The sequence below is a fragment of the Centrocercus urophasianus genome, unplaced genomic scaffold, assembly GCF_019232065.1.
Source record: "Centrocercus urophasianus isolate 14NV4802_14NV808 unplaced genomic scaffold, USGS_Curo_1.0 seq_1, whole genome shotgun sequence".
In the NCBI taxonomy this organism is placed as follows: Eukaryota; Metazoa; Chordata; class Aves; order Galliformes; family Phasianidae; genus Centrocercus; species Centrocercus urophasianus.
Window position 1 is genome coordinate 1,702,482 of NW_024884141.1, and position 21,654 is coordinate 1,724,135.

Genomic DNA, 21,654 nt, shown 5'->3' on the forward strand with positions numbered 1-21,654 from the left:
ACCCTACCACAACACTATCCTGTACATTCTCTGTGTTACTCTTGCTCCAATTGGACCATTGTGCAGAAAAGAGTATAAGGTTAAGGAAACAGAAAAAATTAACAAAGGGCTGCCCATATTTTACCCAGTGCTTCCTCATGAACAGATTCATTAGCAATCCTGGAAGAGACACAAAAATCCCACGCTCCTGCATGAATGTGCTCTCAAATGACTTCTTGCTTATTCTGCCTCTGGCACTTAGGTTCCTTCAGAGCAGCCCAGCTTCAGCAGGAGAGCTGGAGGTGGGACATACACTTCAGAGCTTGGCTGAAGCTTTGCTAAACTCAGCAGAGCGCTCTTCCAGCCCTGACAGAGGACCCAGTCACACAATTTAACATTTCCCATTGCCACAGTAAATGCTGTTGCCTTAAAGTTCTAAGGCAGCATGAAGTATGAAGTGGAATAGCACCTCCAGATGTTTCTTCACAGAAAGGGGCTTAGTGTTGTTAGTGTTCGGTGTGGTCTGAGCCTGTTCAAGCAAACAGGTCCCACCAGGGACTTAAGTGCAGTTCAGGTACTTCCCTACTTATCTCAAAATCTCAGGTGTGTAGATGCCTACCAGGTCAGGCGTGGCAAAGTGTGTGTTCAAATATATAAGGAACCCTGCAGTCCAAAACTGATGCTGGTAACTGCCTTCATAGTCTGACAAATTCAGAAAGCAGAGTGTCTGAATCTCCTTCATGGACCACTGCTCTTCCTATGGTCTGTTTTGGGTGCCAGAGAAGGATATTTCAACAAGAGTCTGATCTCTCCATGCTGGTTTCCCCATCTGCAAAAACATACCTACTGGCCAGAATGAGTTCTGCTCACAATCCTGATCAGAAACAAATGGAAATATTGATGTTTTTGGACAGAATCTGGACAAAATATCTAGTTTACATTTGTTCATTGTGGTTGCAAAGACAAGGAATAGGATTACCTTTTCTAGAAGCATTTTAAATCCCTCCCCCCCCCCAAAAAAAAAGGAACATGTTTGCAAGCTTTTCACAGCTTCCCAATCTCTATTCCTGAAAGAAACTGCTGACTGATAGGGAACGGAACCTCTGTTAATAGGGAAATTCTCAGGCATGTATACTTTCAAACTGATGGAAGAAGGTGATTGACATGACCTGTCTTAAATGTTGACTGCATTTTATGCCAGGGACTTGCCCAGCCACGAGCCTTACTGAAAAATGCTTCAAAAGATTACTTTCTGGGTGGGGTGCCTGTAATTTCTTCAGCTTCTGGATATCAAATGTTACTTGCAAAGTTGGCAATGCTGAATGGTGCATGACTCACTGGGATAGGGAAGGAGTCCTGCAAGCAGCTCAGTTACAGAGATATCCTGAAGAGTTTTGGTACATCTAACAAGTTGTGAATGAGACACAGCATACTTTGACACTCAAATGCTACATCTTCACTAACACCCTTCTGTATGAATTTATTATCATGCAGGCTCTTTTTATAGACCAATAATAAAAAAAGATGTTCTTGACTACACACACACATGACAGATTACCTCAGGTTCAACACTAGCCTGGAAACTTTCTGAGACTGGGAATACTTCTTAATTGTCTTTTAAAATAGGCAATTATGTAATTATTCCAAAGAGTGCCATTCAACATCCCATTTTACATACAACTGCATTTAATTTCACAGCCCAAAGAAGACATGACACATACCTTAATGTTTTCCTCAGGCCAAGAGTTTAGCATTGTTGCAATATGGCCCTTGTCATGGATGGTGATAAACAACCCCCTAGGAAAGAAAAAGATTTGTATTAAAATGAATTACTCCAAGAAAAAAAAAACACAAAACAACAAACAACAGGTGAAACTCAAAAATTCGAAGAAATGAGGTACTGAGCACAACAACAGGGTATTCACTTGCGTGGAAATGAGACCTCAAGGGATTACTGGTATCAAGTTCCATCCTCATTCCAAAAACCTAAGGCTCAAGATCGTTAATGCAGGTTCACTCAACAGCCACTGGTGTTGCAGATTTCAGCCTTGTGGAATGTCTTTGTTTTGGGGAGTAAACTTTGCCTTAATCCATGAGAGCTTTCTTGTTAAAATAGTTTTGGTCACTGCAAAGGAGGCTGACAGTTTTACCTCAAGCCTTGTTATGCGTTCTTCGATGAAGAGCTTGCTGGCAGTTCAAGAGGTGAAAAGTGTGATCCTTCTCACCCAGCTACCAATGTTAACAATTTGGAATCATAGAATATCCCAAGTTGGAAGGGACACATGAGCATCACTGAGTCCAATTCCTGCCAGACAACAATCTTGATGGCAAATGCAGAGCTAGATATTTTGGGTCCCCTTTCTAGTCAGTGGAACCCTAAAAACATGTCAACTCTTCAGGAGTTTGATCACCTGACAGATATGAGAGATGGATCCAGGATGGAGCTGAATTGTTTTCCAGAAATGCTTGTATCAACAGGCTGCATCAGGAGGCCAAACAATGTCTTTTGGTATTAACAGCTCTGCTGTAAACAACTACAGTTAGATCTAGCCTAAAGCAAAGGGCACCTCTCTGGGTCTGGGGTTCTCATCAACCCGTGCCACACGATGCCAGGTGATGTCAGAGAAGTCTGTTTTGCTCCCAGCAGCAGTATCCCCTTTTGCCCTATGTCTCAAGGGACTGTAAACATGGCAAGGAAAGCTTGGCTTGTTCTGCTCATCTAGCCTGAGCTTGTACGTAGCTCTGGCCTTAAGGCTACATCTGCCAATACCTTTAAAAAGGGATCATATTTAAGAAGTGGAAATTCTGGCTGTCTAAAACATGGGCTTGATAAGCATATACAGCTTCACTCTGTAACTCACTGCTGTTCCTCAGCTGTCACTGTGAAATCAGTGGTCACGATGAATCCATGTAATGTGGACACGCTGGTCAGTATTTGCCATGGTGATCACCTGGACAAGTCACTTAGCCTTACACTGCCTTGTTTTTCCTGCATATCTAACACTGATTTTTGACACTTGTATTCAACAAATGCAAAACAAAAGGAAAACATCCAAAATTATGAGAAACAGAACAGGAAGGTAAATGTTTGGATCTAAGTATGAAGTATCTGCACTGGCAATTGCATACCTCGCTGCACTAAGACTAAACACATCTCCACATAAAGTTCACCACTGTCTAAATTAAAATGTCTTCTTTTTAATAAAATTGGAACTGGAAGACAGCATTCTAGAAACATAATTTTTAGACTTGTGGTTTATTTTTCTCCTCTTTGGAGTTATGACTGAAAACAATATTCACATTGACTGATCTCTGTGCAGATATTCTGAGATCTTCTAATGCTCCTTTTTAGCATCTCTAACCCCAGAGCAGCAGTCTCCTCCATATGTCTTGGGGCAAATTGCTTATGCTGCTTATAGTACCCTCAAATTAGCACAAATCAGGGGCTCTAACTTGATGACTCCTCTTGGCAGGCTGAAGCACACATTTTCTTTGCCTTGTTATCTGCTCACAAAAGCAAGACTTGTACTACTGATTGGCATTGCATGTGGAACAATGGAGAAATACATTATTGCTGCTTACATGTCCCTCCTATTGCTCAGCCCTTGAAAGTTCAGATCAGGTCACAGTTTGGGGTTGGTGAAATATTAGCTAGAAAAAGTCATATTTTTAAAGGAGACTGGAGACAGCTTCCATTGTATATCCACGAGTGATGAATAAATAAAAGTAATTGGGCTGCTCTCCCTGGCAAATACTTATCTCATACAACTCTTTTGGGAGGGCAGATTTCTTCCCACAGTCTGCTGTGGGAATCCTAATGAAGAGGAGGATCACTTTGAAGAGAAGAAAAATGGAAGTGCTGACTTCAACACTGATCAAGATGCAATCACACAAAACGATCAGAAATGCAAAAAAAAAGAAAAAAAAAGAAACTAATGGTTCATTTATTCAGTGTAATTATTTAAAATGGTGCCCAGTGAGCTAATCACATGCACATGGCCTATCTCAAAAGCATTATTCACAGATGTTAATCTTCATAAGAAGGGGTGCTGTACTGCTGCCATTCACATTTAGAAAGGAGTTACCAACCAAGTCTTGAAAGCGCTAATTAGTAACATCATTGCAGATACTCCAAGTTAAGACATGCTTGTAAAAAGAATGGCATTGTTTCAATGCAGCATATTCCATAAATAATAATGACACCTATTCTTTCATTGTGTAGTTGTGTGCCTCATAAATTCAAATCCCATTGGTGCTGAGGGGTGTCCATCAGCTATTTAATCTTAGAAAAACACTCACTGCTTGCAGTGGTACCTGAAACCCAACTGCCCACCCACCACCAGTTCTGCTGCTGCAGCATATGAAATGCAGAGGGCAGTGGGATGGTCTTCAGTTTCTCCAGATATGGGGGAAGAGAGTCTGGATCTTCTGAAATCCATTGACTGCTCTCAAAGCATTGCTTGGGAGTTGAGTTCTGCCCTCAGTGCTAACACCATGGCATGTTCTGCCTGAGGAAGGCCTGGCTTGGCAACAGTAGTGGGGCTGGTGTCTGAGAACCAGGCAGGGAGAGGCATCCCTCTCAGAATTTGCATTCCCTTTCTCAACAATATGGTTAAACAGGACCTTCCATGATGAATTCCACGGATCCTTTTCTGGAAACAAAACGTCCATGGCACAGATTGACTCTGCATCCAGGCTATGACAGTGCACCATGTTTCTAGTTCTAGCTGCTTTTCCCTGCAGTCATAGGCAGGGAGCAATTCAGATGAAAAACTGCTCAATACTTTCCTCCAAACTAAATTGGATAGCTTAATTTAGACTAAGAATGAATGGGAAAGGGAAACCTCCAGGAGCAAAAAGGGCCATGCATGTGGGTAAGATGATGTCTCTTGTTGACACAGCCACATGAGAACTGGGCACATACTGAATCAGGCCTCTTATTCCCTCAGCACTGAATCAGGAAGCCAAGAGCCCAGTTTCAATAAAACAAAAGTTTCCAATGCCTCGAGGCACCCAGCTGGACCTGAACCTGGTCCAGGCACTCTGGACTCCATGAGGTGTTCAGGCATTCAGAAGGTGTCAGACTTTAGCCAAAAAGTTAAAAAGTGACTTGCTGCACTTAGGAGTCCCAGATCAGTCCCCATGGTCCCCATGAAGGTCGTGCTCTCCCACCTGGCAGCAGTGATTACCTGCAGAGATGAACTGGCCAACTTTACCCATTGAAATAAGATGCTTAAAATTGGCTGAGGGTAAATCTTTCATAATATCTCTTCTACAAGCCAGGCAGAAGGGAAAAATGAGCTTTGCAAATTGAACTCAGTAAAGGCTTGCTGTTGACACAACAGGAAAGATTAGCAGCCAAGTTTCTTTCAAGGGCAGATAGTTTGTAGGGAGAGGTAAAAGCTTATTTATACTTTGAAGGACAGCAGGTAGAGCTCTGAATACTGAGAAACACAGGCCAGCAGTAAATAAGAAACATCCAAGTGGCAGAAAAATCAATTAACTTGATCTTTTTCTGAGGAAAAGATGCAGGCTAAGCATTCTGAAAAAAGAATGCAATGTAAGCAACAAATTCTGCTTTTATCACCGGGCCTTCTCCATTTCTCTTGGGATGGCATTTGATAAATTGCTTCAGAGAACATAAAGACAGCAAGGCTGCTTTACGTGATCACGCTTGGGACTCAATAAAAACAGCCTGATTAAAATAAAATGCTAAAAATATAAGTGGTTTCAATCAGGTTCCTTAAGATGGACACCTCGTGAGGCGCACGCACAGCCTAGTTTTCTGACCCAGAAAAATCACCTGCCATTCACCTGTATGTCACCTGCACAGCAACCCACCATTCTGCATGCATTTAGCTGCTCTACATCTCCTTTAGTTACAGTGGACTCATAGAATCACAAACAAAAGTCAGATCTCTGCTAACACTGCATGACACCACTGCTGAACAGCAGCGTAGAACTTGTGAGAAATCCACAGCGAGATACCACATGTTGTAAAGGGCTTTGGTTTGGAAGAGACCTTTGAGGATCATCTAAAACTCGTCCTTGACATGATCCCTTGAATTTGGTTGCATTATGCCCCAACCCCAGATGACTGCTAGGTATTTTGGGTGCCCACTACTGCAGCGGGGACAGACAGGAGGCAGGGAGCAGTTGATGGCTTGGCTTTTATTGCATGCCAACCACAGAAAATTGCCCCTGCTTTGCCAGAAGAACACATCAGAAGACCCACTCTGTGGATTCAAGGCCCGCCTGTGCTAAAGATGTGGTAAAAATGTGGTTCTATTAAAGCCCTACATTTGGATATATTTATTTACACTTTCAAGACAAAATTGACAGCTTGAACAACGTGAGCTTCTAGAGATACTTCCACCACCTGCACCCTACTGCTGGTTTTTTGGCTCAGTTCACTGTCAGAACAGAAGAGCCTTCAGGAATAACAAACTTTGCTCAGCTCTTTTAGGGAGCTTGAGATTATACCTGCCTGTGGGCTACAGGCTTTGGAGAAGATGTGTTAGCATGCACTGTTCTGTCTAAATACAGTGCAATTAATCATCACATTGGACAAAATCTATGTGGTGATTCATCAGTTATTCTTACAGTTTTGCTTATAGTAAAAGCCAGAAACTTTTTGTTTTAAGATAATTTTCTTTGCAAATTATAGGACATTGAACAGCACAAGAGGAGGTTCTGATGAAAATGTAAAAGAAACAAAGCAAAATCATCTATTAATGTAATCTACATAGAGATTTATAAGGCAAAATCCCATAATTTTGAGTAGATTTAATTTAGAATAATCATAATCTGTGAGGTTTCATCAGCGTTACAAATGTTCCTGAAGTCATCATCAGGCAGGAAAACCAAAATTCAGAGTGGGAGCCAGAAGATGCAGGCTCCAAGGTACAGTAGTGAAAGAATCACTGCCCATAACAGCCCCCTAAACCCACACAGGGAAACCTCCATGATCCCAAGGGATGGCAAGCAATTTAACCTGTAGAAATCTGCCAAGTATCAGGTCTCAAAGATGTTTGTTCCAATGCCATTTGTGGAAATTGCTGTTGATATAAAGGAAAAAGATAATGGGGTTTGTGTCCCCACTTCTCTGGGGAGGAGAACACAACCCTTCCTCTGACAATTATTCCAACAGCTTGCCACAGAGATAGCAGCCAGATACAACGTGTGTTGCTTCACACCTCATTCCTGCTGAGCCCTCGCTAGCCCAGCCCTGGCAAAGAGGAAGAAAAAGTTTCCTATAGGGGGAAAAAAAATGAAAAAGAGGATGGATACAGGAGTCTGAAGGTCAAAAATGTATTGATTGGGAAAGAAAAGGAAAGAATCCTTGAAAAACTGGTGAGGGAAGGGGAGAAACGCGAGCTGGTGTAGGTGGCTACAGTAGAGCATAGGTGGATATGGAGAAGGGATGAAGGGGCTGTGGAAAGGAACAGAAGGTGCTGCACACAGGAGGTGTAAGAGCATAGCGGACGGAGGTTGAGAGGAATCCTAAATTCATTGGTTTTGCTTGAAAACAGCCTGGAGAATAAATAGTTCTCTCACTCCATGGAACTCTGATGGAGAAAGATCAGGAAAGAAACTACTGGTAGTGGCCACTGTGCAGCAGTATGAGAATGCAGAAGGTTGGCACGCAGTCCTATTCATAATCCAGGGCTGAGGAGGTGAACAGACACAGACTGCTTCTGGTTTATCTCAAACTGCTCATTCCTTCTGGATTCTCAGAACAAAAGGGTTTAAGCAGAGGATTGTCATGTCATAGTGTAACTCAGAATTAAGTCCTGTTTGTATTTCAAAACTTCAAGAGAACAATTATTTCCATGCCATTTTCAAAAGCAATGAGACAAGCTCTGAGGAGGTCTGTGTAAGGATTCAGCCCCTGGAGCCGAGGCTGGGTGGGCTAACCAGGAGAAAGAGGGAGATGCTAGGATGTTCTTAACTACTTTGCCATGCATGTGTAAATTTACACACATGGGTAAAGACCAGGATTTGAGGTGAGAGAGAAGATCCCACCATGCAGGGATCCTAGCCACCAGCAACGTGGGCATGTCTCAAACACAGTATCCTTCACTCCATTTAAGTTCATCGTGCTCAAGTGTCTTGGGACCCAGCTGAAGAACAGCTTCAAATATAGGAAAACCTGACTCAACCCTGACCTTTTTCTGCCTTTTTGTAGGCTGAGTTCTAAAGTAGCCTGTGTGTTGGATCCTGGCAGTATGTTAGTAATTGAAAGAGTACTGGGTTGCAAAGAGAACCATGTTGAGATGAGTTGCCCAGTGCTGTTGCCCAGAAATGTTCACCAAGGAGTTCTTATCTGTTTTAACTGCTAAACACATAATATAGTGTATTCTGTTTTACTTTATAGTCCAGAGGTTAAGGTGGGAACAAAACTCCCTGGGAAGCTAAATTAAATCCTACTCTCATAACATTTCCTTCCTGTGCTGTGAAAATTCTTCCAAGACCCACATTTTGGCTTTTAGAGTACACTGCAGGGAACCCCAAGATTGAACACAAAGTGAGGACAAAGTTTGACAAAGAAAAAAGGTATTATTTTGACAATATCACATCAATCAGCTTTCAGATAAAGTTAAATGTAACCTAGCGCGTTCTGTCTTAATGAATATAGAACCCATCAGCAGCTTTTACAGTAAGTCTTCCACAGCCACAGACTGTGAGTTGCCTGCTGTCAGAACGTGTGTTTTCACACAGGATTTTCTCTTTGCTGTTAGCAGAAGGCAGTTCTAAAAGCACAGAAAAAAAAACAACAACCAAGAAGGGTAAGAATGACAGCATCAAAGCACAGAACCTCACACTCTCTGCAGACCCGTTGAGGAAGTCCTTGGCAGATGCAGAACTGCTCTTGATTTCTCTTTCAGACGTGGATGCCCTGCTGCGAGGGGATGAGGGTGCTACCTCTGGCATGGCCATGATACAGCAGAATGCCAGATGTCTTACAGCTGCTTTGTGGTATTGCATAAAATAAAATCTCAATAAAAAATTGTCAGAAAAATGTATCATTTTTATACATAAATACTCCATAAACTAATGAGGTGAAGAAGTGTTTCTCCTCACTTTATGGGAGGCTTCTCCATAGCCCAGTAAACATTGCTGTCTGTGGTTTTCGTGCTGGCTGGTGTTATTTCCCTTCCAGTTTACATCCTGGTATTCATTATTCTAAATAATTCTTCTCCCTCCTCCCTGTCTGGGGCATTTTTTGTGTAAGGTGCGGTTGTTCCTTGTGGCAGCCACACAGATTTATGCCAGATTAAAGTGAACATATCCTCTTGAATTTCCTTCTCCAAGTCACCCTCTTCTTCTGGCCAGCTCCACCTTTCCCTCTGCGCTTCTCCAGCTAAATCAGGGAATTTCAACAAACTCAAACCATCTCTGACAGTAGAGGTATCTCGGCAGGCTGTGCTGCCCTCAGCAGCCCTGGGCTCCCTCTCTGCCAGCTGGCTTCTCCTTACCTCCTCTAGCCATGCTCTTCTTGCTTCACGCTTTGGTCCCATACTTAGGAGTGCCTCTCAGCTGCAAGCTCTTCCAGCCTCTCAGGGCTCCCTACACGCTGTCCCCATGACCCCTTTCACAGATCCCTTTCTTAAACCTAACACAAGACCAGGATCCTCACAGTGATGTTACACACACAGGGATTATAAAACACATCCAGCTTCTACACTGCTTTCAGCAGCTCCTGGCAGAAGGCTGAACCTTGCTGCTGGCAAGAAGAGATGTTACGATACTTGATGTTTTTGCAGGAATTAGAGATCACCTAAAAGGATTTCAAAGCAGAAGCTTCCAGACAATTCAAAACCCAGTCTTCTCACTTGCTTTTGGTCTTCACTGGTTTACAGAAGAGAGAGTGCAGACAATTCAGTGACCAGTGGCAAGTCTATGAGATTTACCCTGTATGTTCTAACTTCCACATTTCACAGACACATAGAACGGTTTGGGTTGGAAGGGACCTTTAAGCCCATCCAGTTGCAACCCCTGCCATGGGCTGGTTGCCCCCCAGCAGCTCAGGCTGCCCAGGGCCCATCCAACGTGGCCTTGAGCACCTCCAGGGATGGGGCACCACAGCTCTCTGGGCAGCTGTGCCAGGGCCCCTCCTCTGCTCTCAGTGAAAAAACATCCTTCTGAAATATGTCTAGAAATGGAAGGTAACTTTCTTTCCTGTCACCCTGATTGCACAACACACAAAAAAAAAAAAAGAAAAAAAGCCCTGAGCAGAGCCAGATCTGTTGACAAGACAGTTCTGCAGACTGACTGATGTTTCACTTGCTCATTTTTCATCAGGACAAAGATCATTATTCTGTCAGGCTTAATTTTAGCACCATCTGCATCCTGTTAGCTTTCATTCTCTGGGTTCCACTTCATCTCAACATGTCTTGCATTGTTCTGCAACCAGTCTTTGAGGATATTCAAATCTCCAAAAGGAGAATAAACCCAAGCAAGTTTTGTCTGTGCCCATGGCTTTACTCTGGTGGTGATGCACCAACATCTTCCAGTCCTGCTGTCAGGATGCCAAAAGCTTTTGCAGAGCAGCTGACAACCATATATTTTCAGATACCAGAATGCTCAGGAAGTATCCAGTATCTTGAGAGGCTATGGGTTTATGCCAGTATAATAAGCTGTTCCTCACTATTAGGTTATTGTTATGCCCAGAGAGGCTGTGGATTTCCCATCCCTGGAGGTATTCAAGACCAGGTTGAATGGGGCCCTGAATAACCTGGTCTAGTATCAGATCTGAAGGTTGGTGGCCCTGCCTGTGGCAGGGGGGTTGGAACTTGATGATCTTTGGGGTCTCTTCCAACCCAAGCCATTCTGGGATTCCAGGACTCTAGGATTAGACAAGAACTAAAACTCTGATTCCATGCTCTGAGATAAGTTCCCTTCTCTGCTTTCTCTTTGTGAAAAACTATGGAGTCTCTTTTCAGAGATACTGTCATGATTAAAAAAAGATCCTCCAAGCTGAAAAAATATCTTTTTGACTGCAATGCATATGTTCAGATCTGTGCTGCATAAGGGCACCCACAGCATTCACTGTGCACATTTTACATTGGAAAAGAATGAAAAAGCAGAAGAGGAAAAGATCATGATATGACTATGCACTTTCTTCATTCTAAAGTCACAAAACATGGTCTTAAAGCTTTCAGTCTGGTAGAAGCCTCTCCTAGGACAACATGACTGTGTTAAGGGGATCAACTAACTGGAACTCCTCCTCCTCTTCCTTCTTTAGTGTCTCAGAAGGTTGCAGGCTCTGCTCCATTACACTTCTTTCCCTCCCCCTGCCAAGTTTTTGATGAGGACAAAGGAACCTCAGGCTTTGAAAAGCAAACACTTCCAAGGCCCATGTTCCTTAGTACTTAACATAGCATCTCCATTCCATCCAGCTACAGAAGGGCATCACAGCTGCTGAACATTAGCAAAACTGCCCTCCATGAGCCTTCAGCAGCTTGTTCCATCTTCTGCACATCCCTTTTTCCCTTGCCAGCACAACTCTTGAGAGAATAACCAGGGATGGATGTGTGGCATTGCTTCCTTCAGGTCCTGTGACAGGCTGGCACGTTGGTGACCGGCACGCTGTGTGGGGGCCTTGACAGTGGCCTTCACAATGTGAGTGCATCTGCATCCCCTCACAGTCTTTCCAGAACTTGCAGACACAAATGTGACTGAAGATTTTCCTAATACAGCTGCAACCCCAAGACCCTGCAACACCAGCTTATAATTATAGAATGGCTTGGGTTGAAAGGGACTTCAAAGATCACATAGTTTCAATCCCCCACCATGGGCAGGGTTGCCAGCCACTAAATCAGGCACCATCTCAGGCTGCACAGAGCCCCATCCAACCTGGCCTTGAACACCTCCAAGGAAGGGGTAGCCACAGCTTCTTTTTTCTACTGCTAAACAGGGCAAATCTGTGTTTTCAGATCGTCGGCTCAATGGCGTTTCAAAAGAAAGGAAGAGCAAGTGCCAGGTGCCATGTGGAGCAGGTGATCTGCTGATACCTGTACAGGATGCTGAGTGCTGGTGTGGGAGGAGAGCTCCAAACACCAGCCCCATACATGCACAGGTGAAAAAGATGGTACACAGAGATCAGGAAAGGTAAAAGAGGCACTGAGTTATGACAGCAATGTGCAGTAAACAAAACCTGCAGCTGTGCCAACACTGATAAACACATTTTGATGAGAGAAGCCCTGCTAGACCTTGTAGGAATAACTTGAGATGCTCTTGTACAAGATTTGCCTTGTAAGCAAGTTACTTATGCTTTAATGTTACCACGTTCAGCCTTGAAATATAAAATCAAGCACTAATGGGACTAGCAGAGATCTCAACACAGGGAAGAGGCTTATTGCATTCACGGGTCACTAATTTCTGCTGCTGAGGCTGCAAACGGACTGCATAATATTCTGCAGACTTCCCTCCCCCCTATAAGCTTGCTATATACAAGTCAAGTCATGCTGGCGCACCATGGGATATTTTAAGCTGAGATATCTCACATCTCCAGATCAAGAACATTAAATGTGATGGTTTGGATGAAAAGGTAATTGCTGCAGCAAACATTCCAAATTTCCGAAGAGTTGAGCTGGGAGGTTTAGTGAGATTTTGAATCACTGAAGAGGTGATCCAAAACCAACAAGACAAGGTTCCCAGCAGGACACAGAGCAAGAAGAAATGCACAATTATAAAGCTGCATAAATCTGGTGGAGTAATCGTAGCAAAGAAAGGATTCATAACGTGTGCTTCAGGAGATACAGAGCCAAAGGGGAGGTGACCTGGGCAGGGCAGCAACAGTCCCAAGCAGGAAAGCTACCAGGCTGAACACTGTTCCAGTTTCTGCTGCAAAAAGGTTATCATAGAGAGGATTGGATCTGCAGACATCATTCAGGTCAGACATTATGGGAAAAATACTGTCTACTTATGAGTATGAGAGTTAAATACTGGCATGGTTTATGTAGAAATGTTTTATTGCAGATTTAAAATAAAGTGTAATCAGCTAATGAACAGGATTATGATGAGGCGTCCTGCGGCAGCAGAGCAAAACTGAGCAGCTTGGAAATTCTCCCCAGCTCTAGCTCTAAGAAGGTAGATTTAGATTAGATATAAGGAAAAAGCCTACTGTGAGGGTGGTGAGGCACTGGATCAGGTTGCCCAAAGGTGTGGTTGATGCCCCATTCCCGGAGACTTTGAAGGCAAGGCTGGATCAGGTCCTGGGCAACCTGATTGAGCTGTGGTGTCCCTGTTCATTGCAGGGGAGGTGGACGAGATGGTCTTCAGAGGTCCCTTGCAACTCTAAGGATTCTATGATTCTACGTTGAGCACTTCCTAAAACAGCTGTGAGATACATCAGGATGTGAGGTTTATGTGGCGATCATTTTGTTTTAAAAACCTTCTGATGCAAATAAGATTGGGTGAGAAGAATTGCCTTCATGGGCAATCAGTGCAGCGTAGGGGAACTAACATACGAAGAACTAGAAACTCAAACTTCTCTGAATAATTCCTGAGCTCCCCAAATCTGCAGGTCCCAATGATTTGATCAAGAGGTGTTGGCATGCTACCCCGAGCTAAGCTTCTGGCAAGCAAGCTCCCGATGTCCATAATGCACTCCAGGAGAAAAGATATTTACTGTAAGACAATAAGACACAGCTACAAAATAAGCACGCACGAATGCTTCTCGTTTTAATCTCATCCCTTTGCACAATATAATAGCTCTTCGCTTTTTGGAACCAGACCTCTAGTTTGCTAAAAAAAAATGTTTGATTAAAACCAAACCTGACGCTAGGCTGAAAGTCACTCACAGTAGGAACTCCTTGCCATAGGAAATTCAGTGTGCTAAGGGTGTGATAGTCTGCCCTTTACTGCAGAAGACACGGCTGCAATCCAGAGCAGCTCCAAGCCCAAATTCAGCAGTAAAACTCTCAAACTGTGAGAACAGATGTTCTTACCGCACTGGTGAAATAATGTGGGTTGAAAACATGATAAAAAAAGTGAGTTGGAGAAAGGGGAATTCTCCAATAGCAATGAATGCAGAAGGAGTTGAGCATACAAAGACTTTCTTCAGGATAACAGCATGGCTTGGATGGAAAAGAAGCATAGAATCATAGAATCAGAGAATGGCCTCGATTGGAAGGGACCTCAAGGATCATGAATCTCATGAAACATGCAGGGCCACCAACCTCCACATTTAATACCAGACCAGGCTGCCCAGGGCCCCATCCAACCTGGCCTTGAAGACCTCCAGGGATGGGGCATCCACGGCCTCTCTGTGCAGCTGTTCCAGCACCTCACCATGCTCTCTGTAAAGAACTTCCCCCTGACATCCAACCTAAATCTTCCCTTCCTCGACGTAAAACCATTTCCACTTGTCCTGCAGTTATCTACCCTTTCAAAGAGTTGAGTCCCCTCCTGTTTGTAGGCTCCCTTTGGGTACTGAAAGGCTGCAATGAGGTCACCCTGCAGCCTTCTTTTCTCCAGGCTGAACAAGCCCAGCTCCCTCAGCCTGTCTTCTTAGGGGAGATGCTCCAGTCCCCTGATCATCTTTGCGGCTCTCCTCTGGACCCTCTCCAACAGCTCTCTGTCTTTCTTGTACTGGGGGCTCCAAAAGCCCATCTATCCCACTACTTTCAGCTGAAACCACAGTTAAATCCCATGCTTATGAAACACTTAAAATAGTATTGCTCCATTCCTTTACTATGTCTATTTCCACATCTCAAGCAAAAGTGTTTATCTGCCGCCTGGTACATTTCAAGAACAAAAGGAAAAAAAAGAGTTTGCAAAGAAAACTGAAACTTCCTGCTGAATTTTCAGGATAGATAAAACGTATTTTAAAATGCTAATGAGAGGCTTATCTAAACAATAATCATTAAGAGCAATTATGCAGAGAAGGCCCTCCAATGCCGTGCACAGCGTTTAATGTTGCATCAATTACTCAGGAACTGTTTGGAGCAGCGAGGAAGGCACTGATGCAGAGCAGAATCTCCTTTGAAAATGATTTTTGTGGGGTGGCTTGTGGGAAGTGCACAGAGAAAATAAAAATCAGCACAGTGTATCCCAAATGCAGCAATTACTCAAAAGCCAGCACTGCGGAAGGAGCTCTGTGCTCCCAAGACTGCAGCAGGGGAAGGGTGCAACCATAAATTCAGAGGCATTTGGAGCTGAACTACAGACTGTGCAGTAGAACACTGCAGAGCACTGCACAGCAGAACAGACTGTTGGAGAACAAAACCACTCTGTTCACTGTTTATAAGAAGGCAGAGCTATTCTCAACTCCCCAGCTCATCATCAAGTATACACATGAAGCTGCTTGATAGCCCATCTTTTGATTAGGAATGAAGTTTGAGATGTTTCGGGCCACCCACATCAAGCACAAAAGCAATATTCACATGAAAGAAGGGGCAAGAATGGTCTTTTCACTCACCGTGGTCTCCTGAAAGTCAGTCCATACTGCTGACACGCCAGGCCAACCGTTGGGGTGTAAACGATGGGCATGAACCTCTCGATGTCAGAGGTCAGCACTCGGTAAAACAGCTTCTCATTCCTGTCTTGTAATGTCATAAGAACAATATACCTTGAAAGTAAAATAGATATATATCAGCACTTATGGATGTTGGCAGTTTCATTAAGAGAAACAGTTGGCTCCCTCTGCACGTACTCAGTTCTGCAAAGCTCCAACCCTCCTAAGTGCTACAGCATGAACAGCACTACATCATCCTATGATTCTGTGATCATGAACAGACTCTTCGAGCAGAATTTCCCAGAGGGCCTGACCAGCTCTACAGACAGCTTATAGGGTCAACAGAGCTGGAAATCAGACCTACGCATATCAGCAGAATTTTTCTGCATTAGAAAACATGCAATGAAAACATGCGTCGTTCATCAAAACCTACCTCGCAATCTGTATGGCTGTATGTACCCACAGCCAAATGTAAGCGTGTGCATTTCAGAGCACCATCTTACTGAAAGTATTTCTGCAAAACCTCTCTCCGTTATCCCACTCCCTCAGTCACAAAACACACGATGATAGCTAAATCCAGCATTCCAAAAAGAACTAACACAAATACATCAGTGCTGTCAATACACATAATTACTTCTGGTTTTGTTATTTTAGACGTTGCTTTTATTTTTGCTTTTTTTTTTCTTTCCCTACCATTTGGTTGGTTCTTTCTGCTCTTCCTTCCATCATTTTAGAGAATATCCTAATGAGCATGCAGATGGGTGCATAAAACATGAGAGCTCTGGGTTGCCTTTTTGTTGGGCACTTAAACACAAAGGAGAGCGATCTGCCAGGTTAATGGCACAGCTGTCCAGCAATATGCTAGTAGAAGAAAGCAATAATAGCAGTGCTGTTTTGGGACAGGAATGGCATGCAACTGACAGCAGACAGGCCGGAATAAACATTAAACACTACTGATGGTTGGAAAAAGAGTGACTCTGAAGGAAACCCTTCAAGTCTTCCGATGGACTTTTAAGAACCATGACTTAAAGGGGAAGGAAGGAGGAAATGAGATGTTTTTGACATACTTGTCTAGATCATTCGTTTTGTTCTCGTAGTTTTTCATGACACGGAGAACCTGAACATCTTGGCTCAAGAAGCAGGGAGGCAGGAGGCCGTGAATTCCCAGCTGCAGCCTCTCTTTAAGTGTGAAAGCCATTCCCTGGGAAGACAAAAAGGGAAGGCAGGATCAGTCAGCAAATACACACTGGCAGATGCACCCCAATTAGAAAAGCTGAAGGATATGCAGAATGTGTCCTTGTACTGTCAAAATGCCCAGTCCCAGACAGTGATTCCCCTCTATGATGGCAGACAGCACCATACCGGTGCAGGTATGTCTCCCAGGAGCGTTCACTCCTCAGAAACACCACAGCTCCTGAACCACCAGAGCTGCAGTCTCCAGGGAGACTCATTGTGTCTTCCTAGTGCTTAAAAGGAGCTTATAAACAGGAGGGAAATCAACTTTTTACATGGGCAGATAGTGACAGACAAGGAGGAATTGCTTCAAAGCAAAAGAGGAGGTTTAGGTTAGATATTAGGAGGAAATTCTTCACTCAGAGGAGAGTGAGGCCTGGCACAGCTGCCCAGAGAGCTGTGGTGCATCATCCCTGGAGGTGCTCAAGGCCAGGTTGGATGGGCCCTGGGCAGCATGAGCTGGTGGGGGGGCAACCAGCCCATGGCAGGGGTTGGAACTGAGTGGGTCTTTAGGCTTTAGGGTCTTTCCAACCCAAAACATTCCATACCTACTCGTTTCAATGACCTGAAAACTCCACTACAGCAGTTGATCTTTTATAAATATCATACTTAGATTTAGACACTGAATACTCTTACCAAACTCATCTGCTTCACATAGTTTCTGTGTTTCCATCAGCCATGCATTTTCAGGTCACAACACCTATTAGTGGCATATGAGGAGCATGGGGGACAGACCTGGTGTATAGGATGACTTCTCAGTGCCAATCTCATTATCCACTGGCTCACTTTTTGAAGGCGCACGCAGGGTTGCCATACATCCTATAAGGATGCTCATCCTGCCTACAGCTGAAGATCAAACTCTAGATTGCATGGGAAATCCCTGCTTTTAAGGGACAATTTGACCTTTCGTAAGCAGGAGCCTGAGTGTATCCCACTCCTACATGTGTGTTCAGAGGAGCAGCAGCATCCTACAGTGGGCTCAGTCCACTGAGCAGCACTGGCAAATGCATTCTGCAGTCTGGGAAGAAGATTATAAAAGCTCTTAGTCTTTAATTAATAGGATTTCTGCTATTCTTATACCAAATTAGACAGCAGGATAGAAGGAAACATTTTCAGAAGTCTGAAGAGCTTTAATCCTAATGAAAACTTCACTCATAACTAGCCAACCAAGTTGTATCTTGGTGAAGAGCTGGCAGTAAATTATTCAAAATCAGTAATTATTGGTACGTCTACTCAAGCAAACAGAGAAATGCTTGAAAAAAATCCTAATGAGCAGCTTTATGAGTAAATAGCTGTTAAACTGCTGTTTTCCTCAGGGCTCTGGTGTTAATCTACGGCAAGTAGCTGTTATTAGTGCTGCACAAGGCAATCCGAGGATATATCTGGATGAAGTTGTTTCTGGCAGCCTTCCACCGCCTCCTGTTGCTTGTTCCTGTCCCCGTGCCACCCCAACGCGTGTGCCAGCACAAGCTTTTGTGGGGTCGCATGGTTAATGAGGGAGAGGAAGGAGTGGGATTAAAAATAACCAGGTCATTGAGCTGTGAGCAGCACCCCGGGCTGACACACACAGTCAGTCGTGGGAATGGCTGCTGTGAGAGCTGTGTACTTGTCCATGGCGTGGCTGCTGCTGAGAACGTGTGCCAGGCCATCAGCAGGGACACAGCAACCTGGCAGAGGCCACACGTGATGGAGGGAAGGGCCAGAACTGATTCTCCAATTTGCCAGATCCACGGTTGCTAAGTGGTGTGGTAGCACGAGTTAAGAAAAGTTCTTATGGATTTCATAAAATCATAAACTAGAGTCATAGAATCATTACAGTAGGACAAGACCACTAAGATCACCCAGTCCAGCCATTCACCTACCACCAGTATTGCCCACGTGCATCAAGACTACATCTGCCCTTTCCTTAAACGCCCCCAGGCATGGTGACTCCTCCACCCCCCTGGCAGCCTGTCCAGTGCCTCATCACTCTTTATGAGAAGAATTTTTCCTGATATCCAACCTGAACCTCCCTTGGTGCAACTTGAGGCCATTCCCTCTCATCCTATCGCTGTTACCTGGGAGAACAGGCCAACCCCACCTCACTGTGGCCTCCCTTCAGGGAGCGATGAGGTCTCCCCTGATCCTCCTCCAGACCAAACAATCCCAGCTCCCTCAGCCACTCCCCATGAAACTTGTGCTCCCGATCCCTCACAGCTCCATTGCCCTTCTCTGAACACACTCCTGGGCATTAACCTCTTTCCTGTAGTGAGGGGCCCAAAACTGAAGACAGCACTCGAGGTGCAGCCTCCCCAGGGCCAAGTACAGGGGGAAAGGACATTCAGCCTCTGGGACATCCAAGAAGAAATGTTCCTTATGCCACAATCCTTTTCTTAATTTTTCTGCTCTGTATCAGGCCAGAACCAAGCACTTCCCAGATCTTTGATGCAGGACCATGACAAGAGGAATCGTTCCCATTGGCTGAGTAGCAGTCAGCAGATGTGGAGGCAGCGCTCAGGATTTCCCTGCCAAACCCAGGGCAGCTCCACGAGCCCTGTGCTGGTAGATGGATGTTGCAGCAGGACGTGGCTGGTTTTGCTGCGGTGTGACATTTCTGAAGCAAATTTCCTTCCTGGACCTGAGAAGCCTTTCTCCTAAAGAGTTTCCCAGCAGGTCCGGTATGTTCCCACAAGATAAAGCTTGAGTTTTTATGAGTCATCCTTTTTTTTTTTTTTCAATTTAAAGAAAAACATTCTCATCAGAAAATTTGCATTCATTTCTATTCTCCGGACCAGAGATTGCTGAAATACCAGACCAAGATCAACACTGGACATCAGCTCTAAGGCACTGCTTGGCTTTGAGCTGACACTACTGTATAGCAGCAGGGAAAACACAGCTACTGTGAATGTCAAAGCTTATCTGCAATGAATAGGAAAAAAAGAAGATAACCACAATTTTAAACCATTTGCTTCCTGCAACCTTTGAACCTGAAGGATAGATAAGGAATATTTAGATAAGGAAGGACAGAAATATTTGGCACTAATACTCCATTTGCTTGCCCAGAGAATCACATCACAGCAGACCTGGCCACAGCCTGACTCTTCCAAGGGAGAAAGGGATAGAAAAGGCAGAAACACAGCATCCTAGATATTTCTGTCCCCAGCCACTAAAACTCATCTTGTAGCATTTTTTCATTATGTATAAAAAGGTCTTTCAGTTATTTTTCACCTATTAAAATAGTGAAAAGTTTCAATATTTCATCACGTTCACACACTTAATACAAGAAGTTTTCTTCCTAGTTAATCCCAGCACATCCTTATTCAAAATAATGCTGTGATGCCTTACAGAAGCAGCAGTCTGCATGCCTACCAATACCCTTTGTAAGAATTGTATGTTTCACAATTGGTTGATCTCTGTCTGAACACCCCCTCCAAGGCTATGCAGCCAGGAGCATCCAGCTCTCCTTATCCAAGGGTAAATGTGAGAGCTGCCGTCGGTGTGCAGGTCTCATGAAGGTGGAATGCCTGTATTTGGGCATGTGTCCTTCAGGCCTGCGGGGATGTTTTCTCTTTCTTTGGGGCATTCGCCAGCATGCTGCTCCAGTTCCAGATCTGGATGCCCTGACTCGTTGCATTCCTCTAGAGACAGAAGGGCTGAAAAGTGTGCAGCAGCATGCTCAGTCACCTCCTGAAGTGGTATTGGGAATGAAAATAATAATTCATATCATTCAGTAGGTTCTAAGGGGAGCACGGTGTTAGCATCCCTGATCAGTCTGACATCTGACATTACCACCTCACTGCACTTCTGCACTCACTGCATCCAAATGAGCAGAGCCAGTACAAGTTCTCTCATACTGGGGCAACCGCAGCTGCGTGCGATGAGGAAGCTGCTGCCTTTCCAACCATAGATATCTCTGAAATGCTTTTACATACAGAGTTGGTCCGTTGCAGAACAGCTCCATGGCCGGGAGCAGAGCTCTGCAGGTCCAGGAGCAGGACTCCTGGCTGAAGCCTAACATTCATTGGAACAGCACAGCGTGAAATGAATTTGGAAACACACTGCCTCAGATCAAAAGCTGGAACTCATGGACCTCTCGCTACGTTTAAGATTAAAGCTTTTGGGGGTTGGATTTCTTTTTCTTTTTTCTTTTTTTTTTTTTTTAAGGCTGCCTGAAAGCCATATTGTACCACTCTTTTTCTGGTCTTGAAAGGTCTAATGATTAGAAGGTGAGCCACTGCCCTGCAGAGCTAACGCCAGGTGCTGCAGTTCATTTATAAATGTGTGGGGAATGAGTTGTCATGGAGAGGGCAGATGCTATGTCACTGACCAACAACAAAGGCCAAAATATCTGCTGCCCACCAGGCTTCATGCTCTGTGGAGGCTGAGTAATGGGTTTTGTGCTGAAAAAGAACCTCAGATGCTTCTGGTTTCTTATCTCTGACAGCACCAAGCCCATAGGTGGCAGCTCTCTCTTTGCAGCTCAAGTCTGTTAAAAGCCACTTGTTTCAGAACCTGAAGGCAGAGCCAATTCTCAAACAACAATTAGCATTATCACCACTTGCCCTCTCCAGCAGAAAGGGGCTGATTCACTCAGATGAACACAAGCAGGAAGGATCCAAGACTGGCTTAGCTTTATCATTTACTCGTTGTAGATCATACTTCCATCAGTGGGAACAGAGATACAAAATCATAGTTACTAGCACATCAGGAAACTGTAGTTGAGGTGGTGGGGGCTCAGGGAACTTAGAGATTCTGGAGAAGCGTGGCAGAGCCTCATGCTTCTTTTTTAGTTTTGTCCTATGTAGTGTTTCCACTTTGGAAAAGCTGTATTGAAAAAATGTGCATAAAAAGGAAGGGAAGGAGGCACACTGGAAGGGTGAACCTTTATCTTCTCATTTTAAATGTCTTGCAGCTTCTTACTACCTCTAATTTGCAGGTGTGTGTGCTTGGAAAAGAACCAAACCCACAGTGCTTTGGGGTACATGGAAGACATCACCATG

General features: G+C 44.3%; 1 protein-coding gene across 2 annotated transcripts in view; it reads right to left on the bottom strand.

Moving 5' to 3' along the window:
- Positions 1–21,654, bottom strand: part of ME3 (malic enzyme 3) — a 119,971-nt gene that overhangs the window by 40,825 nt on the left and 57,492 nt on the right. For both annotated transcript variants that reach the window (XM_042809908.1, XM_042809823.1), the window contains exons 2-4: positions 16,510–16,643; positions 15,407–15,556; positions 1,701–1,776 (exon numbers count right to left, since the gene is read on the bottom strand). In XM_042809908.1, coding sequence (XP_042665842.1) covers positions 1,701–1,776; positions 15,407–15,556; positions 16,510–16,643 — 360 coding nt within the window. The remainder of the gene's footprint in view (positions 1–1,700; positions 1,777–15,406; positions 15,557–16,509; positions 16,644–21,654) is intronic.